The following is a 26,367-nucleotide window of genomic DNA, read 5'->3' as shown; positions in this document are numbered from 1 at the left end:
CAAGTTACCTGGTCTAATACTTGGCTTCCTCATCTACAGAAGAGGGGAGGAACAGGGCCTATTTCACAGGGTTGATGGGAGGATTAATAAGATGATGCATGTGAAAGCAAGTTAGTACAATGGAACTGCTCCATAAATGAGACTTACTTGATCACTGTCATCTTGACATGCAACAGCTCTACACCTCTGACAGCAGAGACCTGGATGATTCCCATCCTGCCTTTGAGGAAGTCCCACAAGTACTGACCATTGTCTGCCTTGACTTCTCTTGTTAACTCCTCTAGCTCTGATTTTTTTTTCAAATCTCATTAAGTTCAAGAGGGGGTTAAAATGCCAAGGAGATTCTCTTTTTTTAAGCATTCGCAGATCAGGCTAGATACACTGGCTCTCCCACAAAAAGACACATGCTCATGGGATTTCCCTGGCAATCCCATAAGAGCCTGATGGTCTGTCGTTGGCAGCTGGATCAGGGTGGGGAGAGGGACTGTTTTTAAATTGTAAAATTTTAAAAAATGTGCGCACTACATATTTCCAGCTAACAAAACATGGCTGGCCTTCCACAGAGGCTGTCTCCTTGCAGTGTCCTTAAGGATGCTGAGACCAGCCAAGGATTGCAGCTGGAGTCCGTGGGGCTGCCCAGATAACCAGGAGTGTCTGCAGAGAGATCCAGAAATGGGGAAACTATTCACCCAAAAGGAGTGAGCACAGGGCTCCTAGGAGAAAAGAAAGTTTTTATTCAAAACATATCCTGTTCTTATTCTGGCCAATAGGGAACCAAAGCTAAGTGTTTGTGGGAGACAAACACTTATTTGTCAGAGCCCGTTTTGAAGGGCTCACTACTAAAAAGGACATAATGAGGTTGTTGATGTCAGGTTTGAGGATGCTTAGGTGGGGGATGGAAGAACCAAGCCAAAGGCAGAAGGAAAAACTTCCATGCTGTTAAAAAATGCTTACACATTTATGTAAGATCATGTGTGTATACCTATAAGGAAATTTTTTAAAGTTAAGAGCATATGGGCTCCAGAAGCAGACAGACCTATCCTAAAATTTAAGTTTCACCACTTCCTAGCTTGTGTGACCTCCCTGATCCTGTTTCCTCATCTATAAAATAGGAGTAATTATAGTATTTCTCATGAGTTTTGAGGATTCAGTGAGTTAATGCATTTATAATAGTGTCTCATGTCTAGTAAGACTGTAATTCATGTTAGCTGATATTGGTGGTCATTGGGAGAAAACAGAAGCCTAGAGGACAATGTGGGGAGCGGGTGAGGGTGACCAGACAAACGTACAGTTTTCCAGGAAGCTCTTGTCTCTTTATGTCCAATCATACCCAACTCACCTCCCTCTCTCTCTCTCCCCTCCATGCCTCAGTCCTTGCCATCCTTGAGCCTGGGACACTTCTCCAGTGGTCTAGGTGCCAAACTCCTCTCCCCTTTTGAGATCCCTCTCCAACGTCACTTCTGTGAAGCTTTCTCTGGTACCTGCCTCCCAAACAGAAAGGCCCTCTTTCACAGAGCCCAAGACAATCTGCCACACAGCAGGTAGACACATCACATGGCATGTGTGGCTTCTCATACACGTCCCTGTCGTGAAGCCCAACTAGGAGTTCCCTGAGGACAGAGATCATGTCTTTTAAGTCCCGGTCGCAGGAGTTCCTGGTACATAGAGATGGTCCAGAAGTGCTTGCTGGATGGAATCACAAAAAAGGAGGGTGATTTCTCTGAAAAAAAAAAAAAAATGAGGCAAGTGGTTCCCCACTCCAAGGAAAAACAGAAAGGAAATGGACATTAAGCTGCATCATGGGAAACTTAAGTTAGACACAAAGAATTCCCTTAGTGAGAATGTTAGATGCCAGACCAAATTCCCATGGGATAATGTGGAATTTCCTGGAAGGGTCTTCAAAAAAAGAACACTTTTTATTTTGGGGGGTGATTCTGATGTGGCTTTGCTTGAAGGCAGGCTTGAGCCTGGTATGAAGTTCATAAAACTGCCCATAAGCAATTCAGATGACAGTGAAGGGTCTTTGGCTCTCTGTCATCTGCTTATCCAGATGGCTTCTTGTACCAAGCACTAGGGAGCGGGATGGGAAAGAATGTGTGTGCCTGGATGAAGGGTGGGAAGTCCCCTTACGAGGAGCTGAAATCCCAGGACGTGAGCGAATGGAGGAGCTTGCCAGAGGTCACAAAGTCACCTTGTGTTCAAGAACCCAAGTCTAATGACACCCAATTTCTTTCTTTCAACAAGAACTGTAGAGTCCAACAGGAAGGAGGAATACAGGGCCAAGCAGCACTCTTCCACTTTTGGTCACTCGGTCAGCCCACCCAGAGGCTACTAGACATGTACTGGGCCAGGCCCTGGGCTGGGAGCTGAATGGACATGGGTGAGCAAAACCTGGTCTTTGCCCTTATGGAGCTGTTAACTAAGAAGATGACACTACACATTTTATGATGAAAACTGAATGGATGACACAAAGACATATGAAAGGGCCAAATGGTGTGAGAGGAGAAAAGGTAGGAAAAAACGGGTGACCCTTTACTGCCATTACTTCACTGCATTTAACACAGGAGAGGCAAGCTGCTTCACTGAGAAAGGTTCAGAGAAGGCAGAAGTTCATTTAAAAAACATCTTTCCAGTAACTTATCAGAAAAACTACAAAGAGGACATAGAGCCATAGTGTCAGAATAAAAAATTTTAATTTGATGGTGTGCTCAAGACTTGGAGGGTAAGATGTGATTTTTGTACCTAAAGCCCCAAATGAATTCAAGTCTTGATTAATTCGCTGGTTGGCCTTGTGAAGGCTTATTAGCTACCAGGGTTTTAGCAAACCGAGGCTGGGGCCCGCCTCATGGGGTGAATTACAGGAGATGAGATGCACAGTGTGACTGGCGTTGCTGAGTACAGTGGGTCGTGGTTTCTGACTTTCAAATTAAAAGCTTCCTGCTTTGGTCCCCACAGACTGATGATGCCTGGGTGTGTAGGATGCCAGTGTGAGAGATGCAACCCTGGTTGGAATGCCCCAGCCTGCAGATGGTTATTTGCACCCTCCCATGCAGGAGCCTCTCGCCCCTACCACCAAGCACTTACTGCATTGGTTAGAGGCTCCTTTGGCTCCCATGCTGGTGGAGCTCTGGCAATTCTGCCTAACCCAGCCTAGTTAGTTAGTTGCAGCTTAGTTTAGTGTTATTAAAAAGAGGGCGAGCCAATGACATTGACATATTAGGGTAGGAGAGATGTGTGGTACTTGAGCAGAGACTGCAAGAACTAAGATGGAATTAAAGCCCTGATTTAATTACATATGTGGGGTCTAAGAAAATCCTTTGTTTACCTAATTTCAAGTGTCAGTCCAGCCCATTTCTAACCGTGGTACTCTTCTAACCAATCAGGCAGCCAGAGCTCACAAGTGAAGAACAACAAACCAACCACAAGGCGTAGTAGGGCCATTTGAGCTCTGCAGAGTGGCTACTAAAATCAAAATGAAAATGAAATCTTTTCTGTTAAAAAGACACAAAAGGTGAAAGGATTGCCAAGTCTGTTAGAAAGGCCAAGGACAAAGATAGCACACAAATACATACCATGTATCTCATGCTCCCACGATGGACATAGTTAGCTGTGTGTGCCACTCAGAAGGTCTCCCCTAGGTGCCGTGTGACCTCATGCATGTAGGAGGCTTCAGATGCTTGGAGAATTTTCCAGGGCAGGCATAAGCTCCATGACGGCACAAGGGCTGAAAGCTTGTGCTGTTCACAGGGGGAAGCCAGTGCCTTCTTAAGTGACAAGCGAGCACAGTGTGAGCAGCTCATGTGTGACCCACGCACTCAAGTGGGCACCCCCAAAAACCAGGCAGCAGGGAGCCCCACTCTCCTCCTCCTCTGCCAGCGTCTCCTCCTGCCCTCTCCTTCTGAGCCCTCTGTGCTCACAACAGAAGGTGGGAAGTCCGTTATAAACCTGGGTTCCGGGTTGCAACTCTGAATATGTCTGGAAGGAACATGATGAATGAGAAGACTTGGTAATAGAAGCCAGCCTGGGACATGTTACAAGTTCTAAACAAATGATGTACAAACCTGTGGGACACACTGAGCTTGTGGGGGACTGCCTGTGTTGTGGCTCTTTGACTATCCCACATGGTATAATGATCTTCCACAAAAGAGTGGTTTTGAAAACCGAATTCAGGAAGAATAAAAACAACTATAGCTTCCAGGAGATAAAGTCAGAAACATTAAATAGAATATGGATTTCCAGGGCTTGGTTGATATGCTTCATAGCTCCTCAAGTTCACTAGCATTAGCTCTTTCCTAAAAGAAAGCGAAGCTCTCCACAGCAGGTCAAAAATCAGCACTGCGGTTATTCCCAGCGACCACAGGGACCCAGACCTGGAACTGTGAGCATGTCTTTACACTCTTATTTGAAGAAATATGAAAATAGGCATCATGTCAAAACTTTATCAGAAACTCAAGAAACAAACATGCCACCAAATGGAAAAGTCATTTAATTCAAAAATCATACTTCCACTCGTTTCATAAAGATTGTCACATAAACCAAGCAAATGAAAGAAAGCCAAGTTTCAGAGGCCACTCAACAGAAACTGGATTTTCCTTACAGATACACTTAGTGACGCAAAAGCACATTTAAAAAAAAACCAGCCTCAACATGGCAAGACTATTTTACTAAGAACAGAGAAAAAGTTCTATTCTAGTCACAAATTACTTTTTAATTACAGAATTGGATTCTACACACCAGTCAATATTCAATACTGAAGTTTAAAACAGTGCATAATTTATGGTTTAAAAAAATTAAAGTGCCATTTTTAAGTACTTTATTGATAATCTATCACACAGCACTTTACAGTATACTCAAAAGTAGCCTAAATTAGGAGATAAACATGCAAATATTTTCTTCTCCAAAATATGGACAAAATGTCTTTTAGAGTGCTTGTGACTACTAGCCTAGTAGTAGCTACTAAAGGTTTATGAGTTTGATCTGTTTTCCTACACGACTTTTAATAAGTTAATAAGGAATACAGCTGTAGATAGTAACCATTTGATAAATATGAAGTTTTAAAATGGCACTTAATTTACATCTTTGATCATTTTGACAATCAACAGCCTCTCGTTTCTCTTGTTCTCCAATTTGAAATCTTAATAGGCTGCCAAGTCTCAGCGGCTGCCAGCTTCTGTGGGTATCTACATGAGTGTCTGTATCTTTACTGATGTAGATGTGTGTGCGCATAAACACACACTAATACACAGACACTTTAGTCACCACATGAACCTCTTTCCACAGGTACCAGCGTGATCCTGGCATCTGGATACCCAAGGGAGTTGCTCTTAGGTGTCTATAGGGACAACTTTGTAGAATGTCTTGACCCCTCCAGGACTGCTTCAGGGAAATTGGACATTTTTGATTATCGATACTCTGGTTCTGATTACACTCAAAAGAATTTTCATGTAATAGTAATTGCTATTCTTATATGGGTCTAGGACTACCCCAAGGCTTTTGTCACTATAGCATTCTACCTTGAAAGGCATTTCCATTTGTAGAGTGCTATTAAAACTTTTATAAAAGTATCAGTTGTGAACTTTTTCTGTAGTTGATCTTTCCCCATTAAGAACTATATTTATTCCTCCTAACCAGCAACCCTCCCCCCCCGCCCAGTTCTTCAGTGTGGTTTACTTTTCTCTTTTTCTCCACTCCCTGCACTACTTGACATCCAAGCCTTTTCACCCCAGAATACAGCACTTCCATCGGAAGACCACATTTCAGCCAGGGCTGGTGGCTCTGAATGACATCTGGATTCTCTATATGGTCTCTCCCTCTGCTTTGGGAAGTTCTTTAGTTAGATAAGTACTGTAGGCGGCGAAAGGAGAAAAGCTAATTATTACTTGTTGGGAGTCTCGTCTCAGGCATGCTGTAGGATTGTGCAAGGTTCATTGCTCTGCTGTTGTCATTTTGATGCTACAATTACAGAGAAGTGGTTCAGCACCCAGCTGATCAGCATGGCTGCCAAACACATTTGAACGCGAGATGAATTTTTTAAACACCAGCTAAGGGTGTGTGAGAGGACACCCAGTTGCCTTAAAAGACATGTGGGGCAAGGTTGTCTAGGTAATTGATTACTGTCAAGTTTGCCAAAGATGACAGATAACTCTGGAGATAGAATACCTGGGACATTCCTTTTAAAGCTAGGTAGTTATTTGGTTTCTTCAAGGCTGGCTACCTACTGCAGTAATATAGTTACTCATAAAATATTCTGTACTAGGGCAAACTCTGAGTGCCATGGTGGCCACTGTTGTACCTGGGACTCCTGTTGTCTATGAAACTATTGGTCTAGACTTGCTTTTGGAAACAGAAGCCAGAGGATGAAAGGTACCAATAAAGACTCATGAGTAGGGGAGCAAATTACCTTTGGCTGGTTATTTCTCTCTCCCCATGCTTCAACCATAGATGTTTTTGCAGTCTCTGTAGTCAAGACAGAACTTCTGGGGTGACTGGGCTTGCTGTTGTCAGGAGACGCAGTTCGTAAAAGGACTTCCCTCTGAGCTACAGGCATGGCACACAAACTGTGGAGTCCTGGGAATGCCTGAAATAGTCTTGTCAGTAGCATGGCTCTGTCCTGCTGATGCCAACCTGCCAATGCTTGATTGCTTAGCTTCTTTCTGTTTGCCTCTCTGTCCAAAAAGCACTCAGCAAAAGGGAATGAACTAGAATTACGTTGTAAAAGACAGTTTGGTCTGACAGAAGTAAATGCATATTGGCTGCAGAAATATTAAAACACTAAGTGAGAAACTGGCTCCAATTATAAGATACTAAGGAAGGCTGTGCTATACAGGGTCCGTCCCTATACATTGATTTTTGAACACAGAAGAGAATATCTTGAGCAAGGGAATTGGCGGCAGGGATTTGAAACTAGTATCTTTCACAGCATGGAATTCTGTAGCTATGGACTTCTTTGAGTACCTGATGGACGAGTGAGATGAATCATGATGCCCAAGTAAAGATTCGGGCTCTGTGTGCATCACCGAAGTGCCTTACAGAAGAAACACAAGGTTCCTCGGAAAGCTCAGGGATCTTGGTCCACAGTCCTCCATTCTGATACCTTGTTCACTCTCCTAATCTTCCCCAAAGTTCCCTATTTGAGCAGAATTAGGAATGGGAGAGGGGCATAGACAGTAAAGAGAGTAAAGACTCCTTTTAGTCATCAAATTCCTTCCCTGTTTCTTGGCTCATATTCTTAATGGTATCTCCAGTTCTGCAGCAAATGAGGAGGAGGTGAGCCTGGCTGGGGAAAGGGAGCAGAGCAGCCATCTGTCACAGCCCCAGCATGGCCACAGGGAAGCTGGGAAGGGGTCTACCTAAAAATTCGCGTTGGCAGCAGTTCCATTTCCCTCCGGCTTCAAATCAGAGCCAACTGAAGAGGCTTCCAAGTGGTCAAGCTGGGGCCAAGTGTTGACAGCTATGCTTCAGTGAGGAGCTCCCAAGCCTGGGCCTTCTGCTCCTCCATTTTAGCTCTAGTTTAGGTTCCAGTACGGCAGGTGACAATTTAAAACATCAAATGTGTTAAAAACAACAACAACAACAACAACAACATTATGTGGGGTTCCTGACATTTAGAAAGCACAGACCATGCTTGTCCCCGCAAGCCCCACTGAACAGGTTCCGCAGCTGTCCCAAGTCTACATGGAGTAAGTGTAGCCAGTTGGAGTGTTCTTTCTTGGGTTTTCAGTGATAGCTTTGCTGAGTCCTATCTTGGTCTCATCCAGTCTTAATTCTTGCTCTCTGAATTGGTAGTGGTAGTGTCACACTTGCTGCTGGTTGAACTCTTGCATAATAGCTGGGTAATCCTTGAGCTGATCAACTGAATCACAATGACAAACTCCTTTAAACTTCAAGTCATCTATAAAGCTCTAACAACAGCACAGCCTACATCCCTTTTGGAGTTTTTCTTCTATTTTGGGGTTATATGAAACTTGAGATGGGAAAGAAAGGGAAAGCAGCAGCATACCGAGGACCCAAGATCCTAAGAAGCCAGTTTTTCCTAGAACGTAGACACACACATGACATTTACAAAATAGCTTGGCCTCATGTGTACAGCCTTGGAAGATGTGCAGAGGAGTAAGATATAAGTAACATGCGACAGCCCCGTCGCCTTCTGTCCTGACATCTTGGGGTACCAAGAAATACACCTGAGAAGAAAAGTGAAAAAAAAATAATCTAACTCCTATCCCCACTTATTTGAATCCTGAGCTTCATCTTACTACTGAGCAAGAATTCTTCGAAAAATTCATTGCCTGAAAATGCTCTTTCTCTCTCCAAATTCAAAGCCCAAGAAAAGCTCAAAAACACAGGTGGATAAAGACCACCGAATACCATCAGTGTGTCACGCCCACCAACAAGAGCCAGCAGAGAGTCCCTAGAAATGTGTTCTCCTTCCTCAAGGCCAGAGAAGGGATGACCCTGACTCTCTTCAACCTTGCCTTCTCTCTCCCTCTTACACACACCTACTCAACAATCAAAGTTTAAATGTGTGGAGTGCTAGCTTAAAGATTATCAAATATAAAACTTCACCATATAATATTTCAAATCACTCTATTTACAAGTTTATCTTTTCAAAAAAAAAAAAAAAGTAAAAGATACAGTAATTCAACACAATTCAAGTTTTTCTTTTCTTCTTTCAACTTCCCTAAAGAGGAGTTCCAGAAGCAGGAAACACTCTGGGGCGATGCTGCCAACCCGAGGGGCTCCTGGGGAGCTTAAGAGTCCATCATTAGTTTGGAGTCTGTCTGCCCAGAGTCACTCTTACAAGGACATTCTAAAGTGGAAGATACTGGGAACTCTGTTCCTTTGAAGGCCAAGTGACTGTGATATATCCAGACCCAACTTCCCCACTCCTGGCAGTCTTGCACAAAGACCCAGCCCCTTCTGGACCAGGAAATTCTCTTTCTTAGAAGGTACCCATGCTACCTTCCATGCCCCAACCTTTTGGTGTTCTCCTGGATCAAAATGGCTTACAATATAAGTCTTGTGCCTCAAAAGCCTGAGAAACAATTCCCTTTTTCTGAGTGGCAGTGAACATATATATCCTTTAAAACTACAGGCCATACAGTTAGCCTGGGAATCATCCTTGAAAGCTGCCAGGGCACCAGTGCTCAGCAGCCCAGGGCACCGCCAATGTAAGTGAAGGGCTAGAGGCAGTCAAGGGCAGGAGAAGGGACATGGAATGGGAGACCATGAGTGAACAAGTCGAGGGGAGGGGAGGATGCCACCCATGAGGAGGCAGCACATTGCCCCCTAGAAAGCAAACACTAGTTGCATGGAAGAGCAGAAGTATTAAGCCTGTATATAATTTAATCTCAAGAGGTTACTAGAGTTTGTTCCAAATATATCCTGATGCTGCTAAAATTCACCAGAAAGGAAAGAGTTCCCAGCTGCTATTCTGTCTGCCCCAAGCAGACCACTCTAATTCCTTGACCTTCTGCTTCAGGTGGTTGGCAAATCATTCAAAAAATGACCAAAAAGGGGGAAGAAAAAATATGTCATGCAAAAAGAGTGGTTTTTTTTTTTTTTTTTGGTTTGGTTTCAGAGTAGGTTGGGTTGCCGTGGTTACGAGGTGATAGCAGCTCTTGGTGGCAAAGAAGTTCCTAGCTTGGGAGGGGGAACATGGGGGTGGGATTGTGTTCCCTTGCACGAGAGGACTGAGCTGAATTCTGCTGATGTTTGACCAAGGCTGCTTGGAGATGGTGAGAGATTGCATCTTATGTAAACAGTGCTGTAACCCCTCTCTCTCCTGCATGCAACCAGACAGACCCAGCTGCCTGTAGCACTGTGGGTCTCAAGTATTTAGAGATGGAGTAGAGAGAGTATCTACTGTAAACAGAAGCAACGGGCCCAGCCTGGACCTCAGAGCCAATGCCCAGCCCCGTTAGACTTAGCTACATTGCATGCTCTTGAAGACTACATACATCTTTCTTACTTCTTTTTTTGGATTTGGGTGACTATTGAAACAAAATGAATGCTCCCTATTTAGGGAGCTAAATGAGAGGAACGACTTCGTAAGCCTTTCTCTTGATTATCGAAATCAAATGGCCTCCCCTGCTGATTTACTTCTGTTCCGTGCAGTATCACCACATGCCAGCTGACATGATCATGGGGATGGGTGACACCAGAGTTCATAGAAACATTCGTGTTGACAGGTGGTAACTTAGTCAATCACCCCACATTTCTCAGTGGCAAAGAGAAATGGCCTACAACACTGGAATCAGCAGTTGTCATGGACACCATGGAAAGCTCAGCAGGTCTGCTGGGGTCACCAGTTAGAGGAACTCCACGTAGTTCTCAGGTATGAGGCCAGTCTTTCCGTCGAGAGTCCCCTCCAACCAGCCAGGCTCCTGAGATGGATGAACTGTACCGGAAGAGGGGAGAGAGAGAGCGAGAAGAGAAGATGTTACAGGTAGGGCAGGTGGCAGATGTGTGTGCACATGAGAACAAATGAGTGCAATCGCTTGTTATATTCCACATTTCCAGGACTTGTTTAAACCAGGGCTTCTTAACTTTTTGTGGGACATAAGTTTTTCAATAAAGGTTACTCCAAATGTTCTTTGTAACAGAAAAGGAAACAAAGACGTTCGAAATTTTACACAGAATTTTAGGAGTTTCCTAGACTTTCTGAAGTTGCTGGTTTAAACCAGAAAGAGGTGACAAATCTCTACTTTTTTAGGTTAGAAGTCAGTTACAGTGCTCCATCCGTAAATTTATCTAACCATCCATCCATCTATCCATCCATCCCCCCCAATCCATCTACCTACCCAGGACTGCCTTTGTACCCAGTAGAGTGCCTTGGAGGAATGCTAAGAACTCATCAAAGCTATCTAGCATGCATTTTACTAATCTAATTATGAATTTCACTTCCTTTTAAATCCTTACCCTCTGCTTCCAACCTCCCTGCAAATTCTGTTTGGGTTTTTTGCATAGCCTTTGAACAGCCCCCTCTCGGTTCCACACATAACCTTAGTTTTCTTTGCTGTTCTCTAGAATTTTCCTCCCTCCTACATACGATACTGAAAACTGTCTTCTTCCTCTCTTTCTTGCAACTTTCAAAATCTCCAGTTCTTTGATTTTTCAATATCCCCCCCCCCCAAAAAAAAACCCCCACTCATTTCTGTGCTATCACAATCCATCTTCATGGAAATTAGTGATCTTGTAAAGATTATATAAAATCCATCTGAGTCTGCAAAGTTCAATAGCAGGAGGAAAAAGAGAAGGAATCACGGGACCTGGGGGGGGGGGCGCGGATATTCATGCTTGTAAACTAGGAATATACAGATCACTCTTAATGGGAACGGCAACGTATTTGCTCTTAGTGTGTTAGGAAAAGTCCAATTTTCTGAGATTGTTTGGAAAGAATGAATTTTCTCTTATTCCCTTCCTAGGCTAATTAAGTGACTTCCTGAGCTTGTTTTAGAAAAGCATTTCCGCCCCCATTGCTACTATATAACTCTAGTTTCAGTTTTTAGGGAAAGAAGCAAGTATAGAAACAAAAGGAAGCAATGGGGGAGTAGCAAAAGGATACACATTGAGGCTTATAGATCAACGTCAATGTAATCTTGAAAGCTTCTTCAGGAAAAGACAAGCTCAAACATCTATTAGTTGGCCTCCACAATGCTTGCATAATTTTGTATCACTAGGCTTCATGAATAAACCAGAAATAGTAAGGGTACTTCAGATTCATGACGCCCACACAAGGAGGAGTCTGGAAGAAAAGTGCCACGGAAGAACACAACACAACTTAAAAGCAATCCGTCCTCTCCAATGATGAAACTCTCAACCTACCTCTAAGATACTAGCACCCAAACAACACCACCGCCTTCTGCCCAGCCACCCAGCTTACAATGTTAAGATCACTTAATTTCTGTACCTATAAACTGGTACTCTGTCAGTGAGTTCTTGTGAAGTTCCAGGGGCCAGCATGGAGAAAGCAATCAGCAGAGAGCCACGACACAGCTGGGCTAGTCAACAGCGGATCCTGCATCATTTCACCAGTCACTTGGACTGCTCAACAAGGCTCTCTCCCAGTAATGGCCTGGTCTCAATACCCACCCAAGCTTAGGGGAACCTCAAATGTTCAGAACCAAAACAAACAAACAAACTCACTCCCCAAAATAAAAGGCCTAGAAAGAATAACCAACCAAACAAACAAAATAAAAACAAAAAACGACCCCTTCCACTTTACAGCAGAGCTCCTAGTTGAATTGTTACTCCACCAGATAAACGTAGTCCCTCACTTTCAGACATTCTCCCTTCCTGGCCAGCTGTTCAAACACATCTCAGGTGTTGAGGTAGTAATGTCTACAAACATTAAAAATGGAATTTGCAGAGTAAGGGAAGAGTGAGAAGGGATAAAGGAGGTCCTCCATATTGAAGAACAGGAGCTGTGTCACAGGAGACGGCAGGGGACGGTGCAGCCCTCAGGTTAGACTGGGATTCACGGAGGTCTTCAAGCTGGGTTCATCAAGGCATGGTAGCAGACCACCCAAATCACCTAGATGGTTATTAAAACTGCAGTCTTGGACCCTAAGGCATGCCAGTTAAAACACAATCTCTAGGAGGGAGGCCCAGGGATCTGTCTTTTTAACTCATCCAAAGAAAGGTAAGGGTTATGACTTTTCTGTGCCAAAATGCCTCTGTAACGAGGGTGGTAATAAGAAAACGCAAATTCTCATTCACTGCTAGAGGAGGGAGGCAACATCAGATGTCCTCCCAGCTTCTGTTGTCTTCTGTTTCCTGTCCTCCCACTTCATGGCTCAGCTGAAGCCCTACTTCCTTCATAAATACTGGCATGGATTCTGGTCTACCTGTACCCTCTTTTCTCCAAACTCCTGGAATGCTCATGGTACGTTCTGTACATTATTCATGGGTCCTATTAACATTGTTTAAATGTGTTAAGCTTTGCTTCCCCCTTTTTTAAAGGACACTTAGTCTGTACTGTCTCACCCAGTGACTCCCCTCTGCCTGGTGAATTATGACAGAAGCTAACAGTGCCTGGGAAGGAGCCAATGGACTGAGAGCTTTAGACATACATCAGTTTATTTGATCCTAAAGATCCTAGCTTGCATTTTACTATCTGTACTTTACAGATGAGAAAATTAAGGGTCAGAAACATAAATTAATTTGTACAGCAGGATCACAGTGGTAGAACTAGTGTTTGAACCCAGCTTGTTTGACTCCAGAGACCATGCCCTTTTACAAACCACTGCACCTATATTCAACCAGAGAATGTGATCTTTATATGGGGATAAGAATGATACATATGCACATGCTAAGAATGCACATATACATATATATGTACATGCCAAGTGGTGGCTTTTTGCTAATGCTTTGCCTGTACCAACTCCTTTCATCTTCAGAATGACTGTGGAGTTGATTCTGCTATTAGCCTAATTTTACTGATAAGAAACTGAGGCTCAGAGAGTTTAAGCATCTTGCCCAATATTACAAGCTGACGGGGAATGGAGGTGGATCTGAACCCAGGGCATCTGACCAAAGAGGCTATGGTCTAACCACTAGAGCTTTTGCCTAGCCCAGTGCTTTGAACGTCAGTGATGCTCATAAGTACTTGTTGAGCTCAACTGAGCCAATGTCCAACTTTCTGAATTGCACCAATGTCCAATGTGCTATATAAACACACGGAGTGTTTCCATGAGTTGCCCAGGCAGCTCTCCAGCCCAGCAAGCATCTAATATAAGCTGCTGCTGACATGGATGTGCTTTCTGCCAACCACTTTCTCTCAGCTCCAGCCATACACACTCCCTACACCCCTGAACACACAACTCATGCTCTCTCCTTTCCTTCTCTCACTGTGGACAAGCAGCAAGCATGTGGCTAGGATCTCTAATGGCTGACTGCTCCAAAAGGAAGCAGCACTGGCTGGAAGAGGCAAAAACTCTTGTGTAGCTGAATACATTTACTCATTTAACAAGCATTTATTAAGCACTTACCCTGTGCCAGACACTGTGCTAGGGAACCCTGGACACAGTACTGAGCAAGCAGAAGGATTCTGCTCTTGAATCAAGGCAATATATTAATAAAGAAGCACATAATTTTAGGGAGTGATGAGGGAAGAGAGAGAGACTGGGATAGGGATGTAGGTATGGAGAGGAGCTCAAAAAAGCTAAAACCTAAAGGATCTAAAGGAGCTAGCCAGGCAGCAGATAATTCAAGTGCAAAGGTCCTAAGGTGGCAGAATGCCTGGTATGATTTCACAACAGTGGTCTGCAAATTTTTCTCAAAGAGCCAGATTGTAAATGTATGTCTCTACTCAACTGTGCCATTGTAGCTCTATAGGTAATATGTAGACAAAGAGGCATGGGTAGCTAAGCTCCAATAAAATTTCATTTACAAAAACAGTCAGTGAGTGAGGAAGGGAAGGGCTGGGGGTTAGGAGCTGGTCTGTGGAGGCACTCACCAATAACTGTGGGAGGCCAGGAGTATGTGAAACAGAATAACATGGTGTGATTTCCAAACATCACTCTGGCTGCTGCACAGAGAATGGGTTATGGGGACAAGAGTTGACGTGACAACTATATAGGTAGCTGATGGAAACACCTGGGTAAGAGATGGAGGCGGCTTGGGTTTGTGTTTGGATTTGGCAGTAGAGACAGCTGTGGAGTCCAAAAGACTTCACTGAGGACCTCCCCCCAAAACCCCACCGGTGGAATAGCTCAGTGGTCCCCTGGGAGGGTGTTCTCTATTGCGGAAACCCAGGGCAGCCCGATCTTACACTCATGCAGTACCCCATACCCTGGGAATGAATGGATCCAGCCCACCTCAAATCTTGAGGGAAGTATCCCAAGAACCCAATTTTAGTGACTACCATGTGAATTTTCCAGGTACCACTAATCACATTGCCATAAAATGACTAATGTTCCTGAGAACACAACTTATTTCTCTTTCCAGTTACTATCTGAGGTGCTCCTGGTGAAATGGGCTATTTCCTAGTAGACTGGCAAGGGCTGACAGTGGAGTTATTTCCGAGTATTGCACACCCATTCCCCCCTGCACAAAGTCCAAAAGCTGACTGAGCAGCCACCTCAGATTCACAGCACAGGCCCCTGGAATCCAAAGGCTTGTTGATTAATCATTGCGAAATAACAGAGTTTCCCCTCAGGGTACCCCTCCTTCTTCCTCCTTATTCATTCTTCCTGATCCTGAAAAAGACAACACACAGGAACTCGAACTCTTGAAGCCTGTCATTAAGAAACCTTGTTCCTATTGGTCTGATGGTTTAATCTCACAGCTACAGAGCATCCAACTTAAACAGCTCTTACCTGATGTCTCCAGAAACAAACTAGCAAGGGAGAGAACAAAGGAAATGATGTCCCTGCCTAACATGCTAACAGCTTTTTCTCCCGTAATGCCTGATTTCTCCAACAGAGGTGAAGGGAGGAGGGAAATGGGGTATGTGTAGCCTTTTCTAGGAATCACCACAAAAAGTGTATTCATGGGGTGCCTGGATGGCTCAGTCAGTTCAGCATCTTTTGGTTGACTTTTGGTTTCATCTCAGGTTGTGATCTCAGGGTCCATCCTGGGATCAAGCCTGGCAGCAGGTTCCCTGCTCAATGGGGAGTCTGCTTGCTTGGGATTCTCTTTCTCTGCATGTCCCCATTCCCCGCGCCCCCTGCCCCATCATGCATGCTCTCTTGTTCTCTCTCTAAAATAAATAAGTAAATAAAATAAGTAAATATATATATATAATATAAAATAAATATATTATAAAATATAATATTTATATAAAATAAATATATATAAGTATAAAATAAGTAAATAAAATAAATAAGTAAATCTTTAAAAAGTGGATTCACATTTTGTCAGATCCTTCTTTGACTGCAGCTCAGTCAACACGGAGAGGTGTTTTCTTTGGGGTTTCATTTTGCCTTTTGCTCCTCAGGGAATGTGAAAGGGCATTCCTGATTAAAAACAAGCTGATGGGGGCACCTGGGTGGCTCAGTGGGTTAAAGCCTCTGCCTTCAGCTCAGGTCAGATCCCAGGGTCCTGGGATCGAGCCCCACATCAGGCTCACTGCCCAGCGGGGAGCCTGCTTTCTCCTCTCTCTCCCTGCCTACCTCTCTGACTAGTTGCAATCTCTGTCTATCAAATAAATAAATAAAATCTTAAAAAAAAAAAAAAAAAACAAACAAACAAACAAGCTGATGTCAATGACCTCTGCCATGACTCCCAGAGATCACAGGAAGGCATGGATAAGGTCTCTGACTCTTAAACCAAACCTCTTTCCCGCTCTCCTTTATCATTATAGGATTTACAATGATGACCAAGTTGTGTGGTGCACTCAGTCCCAGGACGTGCTAGGCAGAGCACCCCGTAGGGAAGGAAAGGACTTGGCAGTTAAAAATCACCTAGATTTCTTTTCCTTCCTCTTTGGTTACCTACTTAAGCTGCTTCAAAAAGGAGACTTAAAAAGGTGGGAAGATGACATGAAGCAACCTCTCTGTAGAACAGTCTGGCAGCTCCTTCAACTGTTTAACTGAGTTTCTGTGGGACCCAGTAGTACCTCCGCCCTCGCCCAGGTCTATCACCAAGAGATCTCAAAGGTGTCTAACAAAAATCTGTACGTGCATGGTTACAGCCAAAAAGTAGAAATAATCAAAATACCATTAACTGATGAGTGGATAAATAAAATGTGGTATATCCACACAAGGGAAGACTACCTAGCAATAAAAAGGAAGGAAGTCCTGATGTACACTCCAACAAGGATGAACCTGGAAAATACTATGCTAGGTGGAAAGAGCCAGTCACAAAGTCCACATACTGTGTAAGTCCATTTATATGAAATACCCAGGGCAGGCAAATTAATAATGACAGAAAGTAGAGGAGTGGTTTCCTGGCTAATGGGGGAGTACTGGGGGGGCTAAGGGGCACTGTTGGGGGTGATGAAGATATTCTGGAATTAGATAGCAGTAATGGTTGCACAACTCTGAATATACTGAAAACCACAGAATTGTACATTTTAAATGGGTAAACTGTATGGTATGTGGGTATCTCAAGAAAGTTGTTTGGGGGGGAAAAAAAAAGGAAGAGGGTTGCCCTTGAAAAAAGGAGTCACAAACAAGATACACACACATACACATACCTTTTGAGAGTTTAGACCAAGTTTGCCCCTAAGATCAGGAGTCCTTTGTGCAGTCACAGGGAATAGCTGATAGGAACATAACAGTCCCTGGCCCACAGGAGCAGTGAACTGGGGTTCAGAGGACAGACTTTAAGTTCTGGATTCACCTGTAAACGTGGGAATGTCTCAAATCCTGCCCATCTCTAGGCAGAAGGCCTGCCCCTGCTGGCAGGGCAGGACACAGAAGGCCTGCATGCAGCCCACGCAGGTCTGTCTGCTGGGAATGCTGCGTCATGTTAGGGCTGCAATGGGACTTCACCACGTGGGTCTATTCAGGCAGAGCACACTTGTCAATGACATGGCTCTGGACAGCCTTCCGTGGACCCATGTCACCTCAGGTCTGCCAGGGCCGGAATGCTCCAGCTGCTGACAGGAGAGGCAGCTCAGCTGGCTGGCTGTGCACTTGGATATGTAAAGCACCCAAGTGAAAGTTAATGGAGACAAGGTTTAAGGACAGTGTTTTGGGGCTTAGAGAACCATACAAGAGGACACACGCCCAGCAGGCCACATACAGTCATGGGCTCACCCCACCCAGCTCCTGTAGGCTCAGAAGGTCCTAGTGTGACCTAGGAATCCCCCAGGTGCTCTGTGACCTGTCTCCCCATGCCTAATTATTATCTCTGCAACGCTGAATGCAGGGCTGGGAAAACAGGGGGCTGCCCCTTCACATGGAGGTGTACTCAAGACTGTCCCCAGGAGTCCATCTTTACTTGGCTTAGAGGCTGCTAAAGATAGCCAGGACTCAGAGGGCCAAGGTGTGGTACCTACTGACCAGGCAAGAGCCAGGCCTGTGTTATAGGAGGGACAAATATAAAAGGGTCACAGTGAGCTATGAGAACATTAGGCTCTTAGATGGGCATAATGATGGCAATCATCATCATGATAATAACACTGAATGCTTAATGTGTTGAGTATGCTCTTAAATATGTGATGTGCACTACTGCACTTCTCCCTCACAACCCTCTTATCTTTACGTGGCAGGGGACAGAACTGAGAAACAGAGAGTTTGTCACTGCTGCAGTTCACACAGAAGCAGGTGGTTGAGCCTGGACTTGCACTTTGGTGGCCTGAATCTAGAGCTGAGGCACTCCAGTGCCACATGGGGGCCTTGGCTGCTCTGGATTTCTGGCTCTTGAGCAGGTGGCAGGAGGTGTGACCTAGGACAAAGTGGGGCACTCAGCCCTGAAGGGGAGAGCTTGGGCAACAGGCACTCAGCCCTGCTCAGGAACTCTGCCACTACCCCACCGGAGGTCAAGAAGGCAGCCCGTGAAAATGTCTGCTTCCTGAAATCAGGCAGCAGCTCTGGGTTTCTCCTGTGGGCAAAAGAAGGGACCCTTTCACCCAAGAAGCCAGTAAGATTAACCCCAAAGGAGAACTTCATCTGGCAAAAATCTCAGCTACAACAAAGACTCTGGCTTTTTCCCAGAATCCTGATTTTTCTCTTAGGTAAATGGTAAGTTACGACCAACTGTGACATCAATAGTCACTTTGAAAAATACTACCTTTTCCTTATTTTCGGGAGGAAAACAAACAAAAACCAACAAGAAAAAGGTACAGCAAGTAAGACTGGTTCCCAGTTCTACCATGCGGGTGCCACGACTCCATTTTCACACAGGATACTTGAGCAGGACAGTTGGGAGTCTGCTGGGAGATGGCCCCGAGGGAGTCCACTCTACACTCCCAACAGTCAGGGGGAGGACAAGCATGGCTGCATGGAAGCTCACTGACCCTGAGCTTGCCCAGGGCCCTGCTAGCCAGGAAATAAGCCTCACCTGCTATGGAGAGTGAATGCCACTGAACCCAGGAAGAGAAGAGGCACAGACCCTGCGTGCTTCAGTCTTCACCCTGAGCTGGCCACTTGCAAGATCCCTGTTCTCTGCTCCGCTATCTCCTATCCTCTGTCCAGTTCCCAGACTTTCAAAGCCACTGCCAGGTGCTGAGCGGAGCCCTGTCCAGGTACACAGTCACTTTTTTTTTTCTTTTAAGTTTTTTTTTAAATATTTTATTTATTTATTTGACAGAGAGATATTCTGACAGAATATTCAGGCAGGCAGAGAGAGAGGAAGAGAAGCAGGCCCCCTGCAGAGCAGAGAGCCCGATGCGGGGCTCTATCCCAGGATCCTGGGATCATGACCTGAGCTGAAGGCAGAGGTTTTAAACCACTGAGCCACTCAGGTGCCCCCACAGTCACTTTTCATGTCCAATACAGCTCCATGAGGCTGAGTCTATCCAAGTGAAGACTTCTGTAGACTGTCCTACTCTTGACAGTGCCTCTAGAAGTCTCGCTGCTACTCCCCTAGCCGCCCTACCACACTTCTTTTCAGTCTTACCCATTCAAGAGAGAGAGACTGTATTTTTTTTTTCCTCGTAGGAACTTTGAAAACTACAGGTTTTTTTTTTTTTTTTTTTTGCTCCCCTACCCCTCCCACAGCTCTGCAAGGGGATGAGAAACTCACCATTGTCGAAGACCGTTCCTGCTGTGAACGAGAGTTCTGAATCATGTTCAGCTTTGCAGGCATATAAGGCTTTTGCCTTCCGGAACGGTGTGCTGTGTGAAAACAGGAGTTTATTTAGCAGTATTTTTAAACCTTCTGAAAGCCCCAGATATGTAATCTCTCTCATCCACTTCCCTGCAAGCCACCTAGTTGTCTCTTGCGGCAACAGCCTGACAAGGCAGCCAGATGGCAAAACATGAGGTGGAAAAGTTGCAAAGGTCACCAGAGAAAAATGAGAATTATTCAGAGACAAGACATAAGCCCTGAGAAACCACACTTCTTGTGAGGTCACCTTGTGTCATGTGAAACTCTGCCTAGGAGTTACAACACCTGAACAGTGGGAATATAAGCTGAGACCCATTCTTGGAGCAGGAGTAGTTTGGGGAAAGGGAGGCTGGGCAGCTTCCCAGTTGCTCTGGAGAGCACTCACAACAGACCTGGTTGAAAACTGGCAATGCTCAGGGAGTCAAAAAAGCAGAAATTCTAACAACCATGTTTCGGCTCTAGGCCACGGGATGACATTCGCTTTCTCAGATGTCACTTATTTCTCATTGGGCTGGTGGAGCAGGATTCCAGAGCTGGAACTCCCCGACCCCCAAGGTAGGGCAGGGAACAGACAAGTTGTGTGTGTGAGCACTTACATGAATGTGTGTGGGGAGCGTGGCGAGGAAGAAGGGAGGGGGAACATGACGTATATATGTGCATCAAAATAATTTCTGAAAAGCTCTCAAAGTGACTCTAGTATGCAACCAGGGCTAAGAACCACTGTTCTAGATTAGGGGTTGGCAATCTCTTGCTCTAAATGGCCTAGCAGTGAGTATTCTAGGCTTTGTGGGCTATAAGAACTCTGTTGCAATTACTCAGCTCTGCCTTGTGGCATAAAAACAGCCATAGACAACATGTAAATGAATTTGTATGGCTATGTTCCCTCAAAACTTTACTTAGAAAAAACAGGTGGTAGGTTGGACTTGATCTAAAGAGAAAATTCTAAGAACCGGTAAATCCCATTACCTTCTATCAATTTTTGCTTTGATATCCAAATAGTTCCAAATGATCTATGGACTTCTCAAGGGTCATAAAACAAATAACATTTAACAGTCAGAAGTTGACTCTTTATTTGCTAAAAGTAATCTCTTCTCCCTCTGAAGAAGTACTTTTAGGAGCTCAGGGCAGAATAACAAAAGAGCAAGTAGGTCCTCTGGGTTAAACAATTATTCCAGGGATGGATTATTTACTCTAGCTTCATCTGACTAACAGAAAGCCTCCAGGAGCCAGTGATGCTAAATGCCCTCTGGCACACTGATTTCTAGCAGCCAATTGAGATTTAGGTGAGGAAAGTCTGGTCTTAGGTAAACCCAGATAAAAATCACAAGAGGCAGGGGTCTTGGGTCATTATGACACTGTTATTTCTCAGAGTCACCAAATCCAGCTTCTCTTTGGAAAGGAGAAGCCATGGATGGATGGATGGACACATATACTGGGACCAGGCATCAGAAGGTCTAGTCTTGGCTCCATGAAAACTGAAGGAAAGATAGTTTAAAAGTTCTGCTGCACAGAATGATCATGATAAATGATTATCTAGAATTGTTGCTGGGCATATTTTATCATTCTTTTCTCTGGTCTTCTAGTGGCCAACAGATGATGGCCAGGCGGGAGAAAATTGGGAAAGTGGGAGAGAATAAAGTGGATTCACTGGGAATCAAAGAAAGAAGAGCCATCAAAATTCCTGAGCTTTAAGTGGAAAACAGCTCTTTCTGGGGTAATTGTCATTAAACTCAGAATAGAGCTCTGCACCAGAGGCATATTCTGTGATCTAACTGAACCAAGTCTGCATATTGTCAGGAAGGGCCAAACATCCATTGTGCAACTTTCCATGGAGGGCAAAATAGTGTTTTTGTTTTTGAGGGAGTGGGAGCCAAGAGGAGGAGTTGCCTGGTTATAAAAAGTGATAAAATGGCCCATATCCCATAATGGCAGGCAAGGAGAGCCTAGAAGGTAGAAGGAGAATCCATCTGACATTAACCTTGGTCACTGGTCCCTGAGGACAGTTCACAGCCGGTGGGTAGAGTACATAGACCAGGGATGAGAAAAATCAAAGGTGAGGGTAAGATTACTGAGGCAAGCCTCCTCCAGCTGGATTTTCATAGAGGTTACTTATTAACTTCATTAAATAAAAGGAATGGGACAAAATGGGCAAACCAGGGAAGCCAAGTGGGGTATCTGGCAGGAATCAAGCAGAGGGAATGGTCTCAGGTGCTGAAGTTTATCATTCAAGAGGAGTAAATTTTCTACTAATGTTAGGCTTTTGGAATTGAATCAAGTGACAATAAAATAATCCATTAAAAATAAAAACAAAGATCAGGAAAGGGACTTGCTTTTTTTTTAGATTAAGAGGTGACTGACAATCTACAAGAAGGTCTTTTCCCCTGAGACCTCCTATTCCTGTTTCCCAGGACCAGGGCTGCCAAATAAAGTACAAGACACCTAGTTAAATTAGAATTTCAGATCAAGGAGAAATGCTTTTGTAGTAGAAGTATGTCCCAAATACTACATAAGAGAAATCATTTGCCATTTATTTACCATTCAAATGTAACTGAATATTCTGTATTTTCATTTATTTGCTAAACATTTGCTAAATCTGGCAATTCTATCCGGGGAACAGTCTTATCTTTTTTAAAAGTTTGTCAGCCCAACAGGTCCAGGGTCCTATGTTATATTCGCTCTCAAAAGCCCCAGTAGCTTGCTTAAGGTAGGGTTCCTACCAAAACAGATCCTGTTGGCACTGAGGTTGTGTTTGGCTTTGGCTCTGACTTAAAAAAAATTAAAACTCCCCACACCAAGCATCCTTGGCTCTCTGGCTCCCCATTCTCTGCAATGCATCTCAACACTGGACACAGAGAGCCTGAGGTGCCTTCAGCTGCTCCTGAAACAGTGCCCTTCAGACCTCAGCTGGCCTTCAAGGGCATGAACAAGTTTGGAACCTTCTGCTGGTTCATTTTTAATTTTCGCCTCTGAGCATGGCACAAGGCCAGAAAAGCACTCAGAGGAGCTTCCCTCAAATGCCCTTGCAAACCTTGCAAAATGACGACCCACTGTCCATCAGATGACACTACAGGGAGGTGGGGCTAGCCAGACTTGCAGGATGCAACAGCTTGATCATTCAGGCCAGGAACCACTGTGTAAAGGGAAGCTATGGTTTAGGGGCTGGGAGCTTCTCTAGGGGTAACAGGAAAGGGAAGTGTGAAGGGAATATGCTTCTATGACCCTTCCTCTGCTGTGCTATTAAAGTCATCTTCCTTCCTGCGCTTGAACTAAGAAGCACTGAAAATGCTTGAAAGAGGGGAGAGGGAATCATTCCCAGAGGAGACATTACGTAGAAGTTCACAGGACCATTTATTAGGTCCTATGGAGTATTTACTTTTTAAAAGCTCTGCCAGGGGAAGGAAATCTGAAGCTTCATGCTCTTGAAATGGATCTGGGGAAAAGGCCCCATTGGACCTGAACAACAGGTATGCCCCCATCTCTTGGCTGCATACCCCAATGGCAGTTAGGGGACTTTAATCCTCTCTGTTGGCTAGGACTGATGGGCTAGCTCCCAGTAGGGTCTCCATCTGTGCTCACCTCGGCACACACACTTAGCCCTGTGACAGCTGATTCCAAGCCCCAGTCTGCTTTTCCTATTTCAAAATGGCAGATTCCTAAAGTGTTGTGGAATAGTATCATCCAAATGGTGCTATTTTAATGATGGCCAGAGTGGGCAGTTCTGAATAACCATGACCCCAGACCTACTACAATAGCAGATCCTATTGCCACTGTGCTTTGTCAATCATCAAATGCTTTGGGAGATGGAAAGGAGTAGCTAAAGAAAGAAAAATACAAAAAAAAGACCCGGAAAATTTGTTGGGTGATGGAACGGAGTACAGAGGTAGAGATACTGGTTAGGCAACAGGCCCCCAAACTCAGAGACACAAAAAAGTGAACATCCTCAAAGCATAGAATATGTTCAGCTTTTTACCTGAATGATTCTACCATTCTGAGTCCCCCAGTCCATTCTGTTCAAGGGACCAGTGTTTTGAAGATTTTACTTCCCTTTGTTCAAAATGAAGGAAACACGTTCTGCTAATGACCAAGCCTCTTCTATGAGTAGTGATGCATATTGGGAGGTGGCTATAGTTTGCTGCAGTTCAGGTCTTCATGGGGGAATGAGTGACTGAACTGCTCTGGTTAGATCCATGCCGTATCTCATGTCCTAGAAAGTTAATGTCTCCCAAAGCACCCAGAATATGTCAGAAATAATGAGGAAATAACTTGAGTGTCAGAAAAATAGGGTCTGAATTTTAACTTTATTCCCAGGATGAGGATAAGAGTATATGAAGAAGCTACCTTTCCCACCTTCCACTGCAAAGCTAGACAGAAAATCAGGAAGAGCAGGGCAGGCTCTGCAGCTGGGAGTGGCATGGAACCTTGGGTTTGGGGGCACCCACATGTTTGGAGGAAAGAGTGCTGAGTTGAGGACAAATAATCCTGAATTCTGGATGGGCTCTCATCCACTGGTGGGACTACAGTCAACTCTCTGTGCCTTAGTTTTTTTTCTCTGTAAGACCATTCAGGCCATTTCTCCTCTCATTCTCACAAGATGATAGAATGCAATGATAGACTGGAAAGATCCTGGAGAAGAATAAACTAATATATACATCTCTATATATAAATAACATGGGTTTTCTTTTTTAAAAGTGAGACTCAATGTTACAAATTATTTAAGCCTCTCCGCTGGACCCATCCTTCAGGTAAAAAAACAGCTATGAGAAAAAGATGGACAAGAAAATACTGTTAAGGCTCCGGGGACTTATGATGCTTTATAATTGGGCTCTACATTTTAGTTGTCTGCAAGCAGAAACTAAATTTGAGAGAGACACAGCCTTAGGATTCATATAGCAGAGAGATTCTTTATTAATTAATTTCTTTCTTTCTTCTAAATTTCTTTCTTAATTAATTAATTCTTTTTTTAATTTAAATAGCTTCTTTTCTCTGAAGAATTAAGTCTAGACATCCTCAAACCAGAGGAGAAGAACTAGATCAACTCTGAGAAAGAGGTGCTGCCTATTCCCATGAGTGCTAAGGGTCCATGATACATGAAGATCGGAGATTGGAGCACACAGAGGGCAAGGAGGCAGCCATGATGATTTAAAGAGAAACTGCTTCACATCTCCATCCTTTATTCCATTACATTCATCTCTCTCATGACTCTGGTTTTAGCAACTAGGGGTCAATGCTCATGGCCAACAGTCAAACCTCACAAATAAATGCTGCCTGATGCTACTTGATAAAAATGAGGGAAGGAAAGGCCAGTATGTGTCTCAGCACTGTTCCCTCTAGTATTATCTTATACCAAAGCACAGAGAAAGCTCCATGACTCAGAGAACAGGGGCCCATCCAGGAGGCACTCTTTCCCCAAACTCCAGGCATCACGGATTCATTCAGAAATTGGAGGAAGGGTTCAGAGAGATGTGGAAAATGCCATGCTGGTTCATGCACATGTCCCTCCCAGCTTCGGTCTCTGAGGCTGGAATCACAGGAGGGCAGAGGCTAGCCACCCCCACTGTTCCTGACTGGCTTTGGATAAACAGGAATACATCGGTCATCATCCATGATTTTACCTGGAGTCTTCGCGAACCGCTTCTTCTGGCCTGTCAAAAAGCAAGTGCAGGTTTGGATGGCGGGGAACAAAGTTGACGAAGAGGCTGAACACTGCATGAAGAGAGGACCAAGCCAATGAGAGAGCAACAGCAGCAACAGAAAACCAAACAAACCCTGCAACAGACCTGATGGGGGATGAGTCGCTGGACGTGGATGAGGTGGGCATAGGGCTGGATGGCGCCGAGAACATGGGCCAAGATGGCGAGAGGGGTGAAGTTGGGCTTGGATTCGGGGGGCTGCAAGACAGAACAATCAGAAAACTCGTCAGCACAGAGGGAAACCACAATGGGGGCATGAGGTTCATGGGAGGCCAAATGATGGGGAGCTGGAGCAGACAAGGAGCACTGAAACCTGGCTGTGTTGTCAGTGCCAAGTCACATTTCTCCAGACCAGACCTCGGTATATTCCAAGTAGCATCTCTTCTGCAATTCTTTGGAATATTAAGGAGTCTCTCTGCCCTGCAGAACAGCTGCTTTCTAGGTCACAGGAGCTTTTTCGATGGTGTGCCTTGCCCACTGGTGGAAGATGGCCTGGGCCCATGTGTGTGAGCTCCCACTCATATTCTAGCACCAGCCCATGTGGAACAGAGATAGTTTCTAAGAGGCCTTCAGGTTCCACTGCTGTGAGAGTGTTTTTAAAGTTGGATCTCAGCAAAAATGACCATTTTTCTGGGCCACACGGGCCATTCAGCCAGAAAACCATTTCCTGTTTACATTTTTAACTAAACGGGCTGTGTGCCATTGAAGACTCAGAGAAGCAGTGCATCAGAAATACGATAGCAGATGAAGGGTCTGGACGCACACCTCTCAGGAGAGGGCACACATTACCCACAGCATTGAGGTTCCCCTGAGGTTTGCTTTCCAGGCCTGCCCTTTCTCTTTTCATGGATTTTGGGCATTGTGACGCTCTAAGTAAGAAAAAGCCCCACAGGGAAGGCAATGAAAAAATGAGGAACAGAAATCTTCAATCTGTCATTTTGTTCTTTGATGGGTAGCTGAT

At 44.5% G+C, this 26,367-nt stretch overlaps 1 protein-coding gene across 6 annotated transcripts in view; it reads right to left on the bottom strand.

Annotated features, from left to right (window-relative positions):
• Nucleotides 1-4,468: 4,468 nt before the first annotated feature.
• Nucleotides 4,469-26,367, bottom strand: part of ARHGAP26 (Rho GTPase activating protein 26) — a 448,623-nt gene continuing 426,724 nt past the window's right edge. For 3 of the 6 annotated variants that reach the window (XM_059174923.1, XM_059174927.1, XM_059174926.1), the window contains exons 21-23: nt 25,494-25,604; nt 19,633-19,724; nt 4,469-10,396 (exon numbers count right to left, since the gene is read on the bottom strand). In XM_059174923.1, coding sequence (XP_059030906.1) covers nt 10,308-10,396; nt 19,633-19,724; nt 25,494-25,604 — 292 coding nt within the window. In that variant the 3' untranslated portion in view covers nt 4,469-10,307. Of the gene's footprint in view, nt 10,397-19,632; nt 19,725-25,328; nt 25,605-26,367 lie in introns of all 6 variants that reach the window. The other 3 variants (XM_059174922.1, XM_059174924.1, XM_059174925.1) reach the window with 3 other exon arrangements.

Source organism: Mustela lutreola, chromosome 5, assembly GCF_030435805.1.
Source record: "Mustela lutreola isolate mMusLut2 chromosome 5, mMusLut2.pri, whole genome shotgun sequence".
In the NCBI taxonomy this organism is placed as follows: Eukaryota; Metazoa; Chordata; class Mammalia; order Carnivora; family Mustelidae; genus Mustela; species Mustela lutreola.
This window is presented reverse-complemented; position numbering and strand designations above follow the sequence as displayed.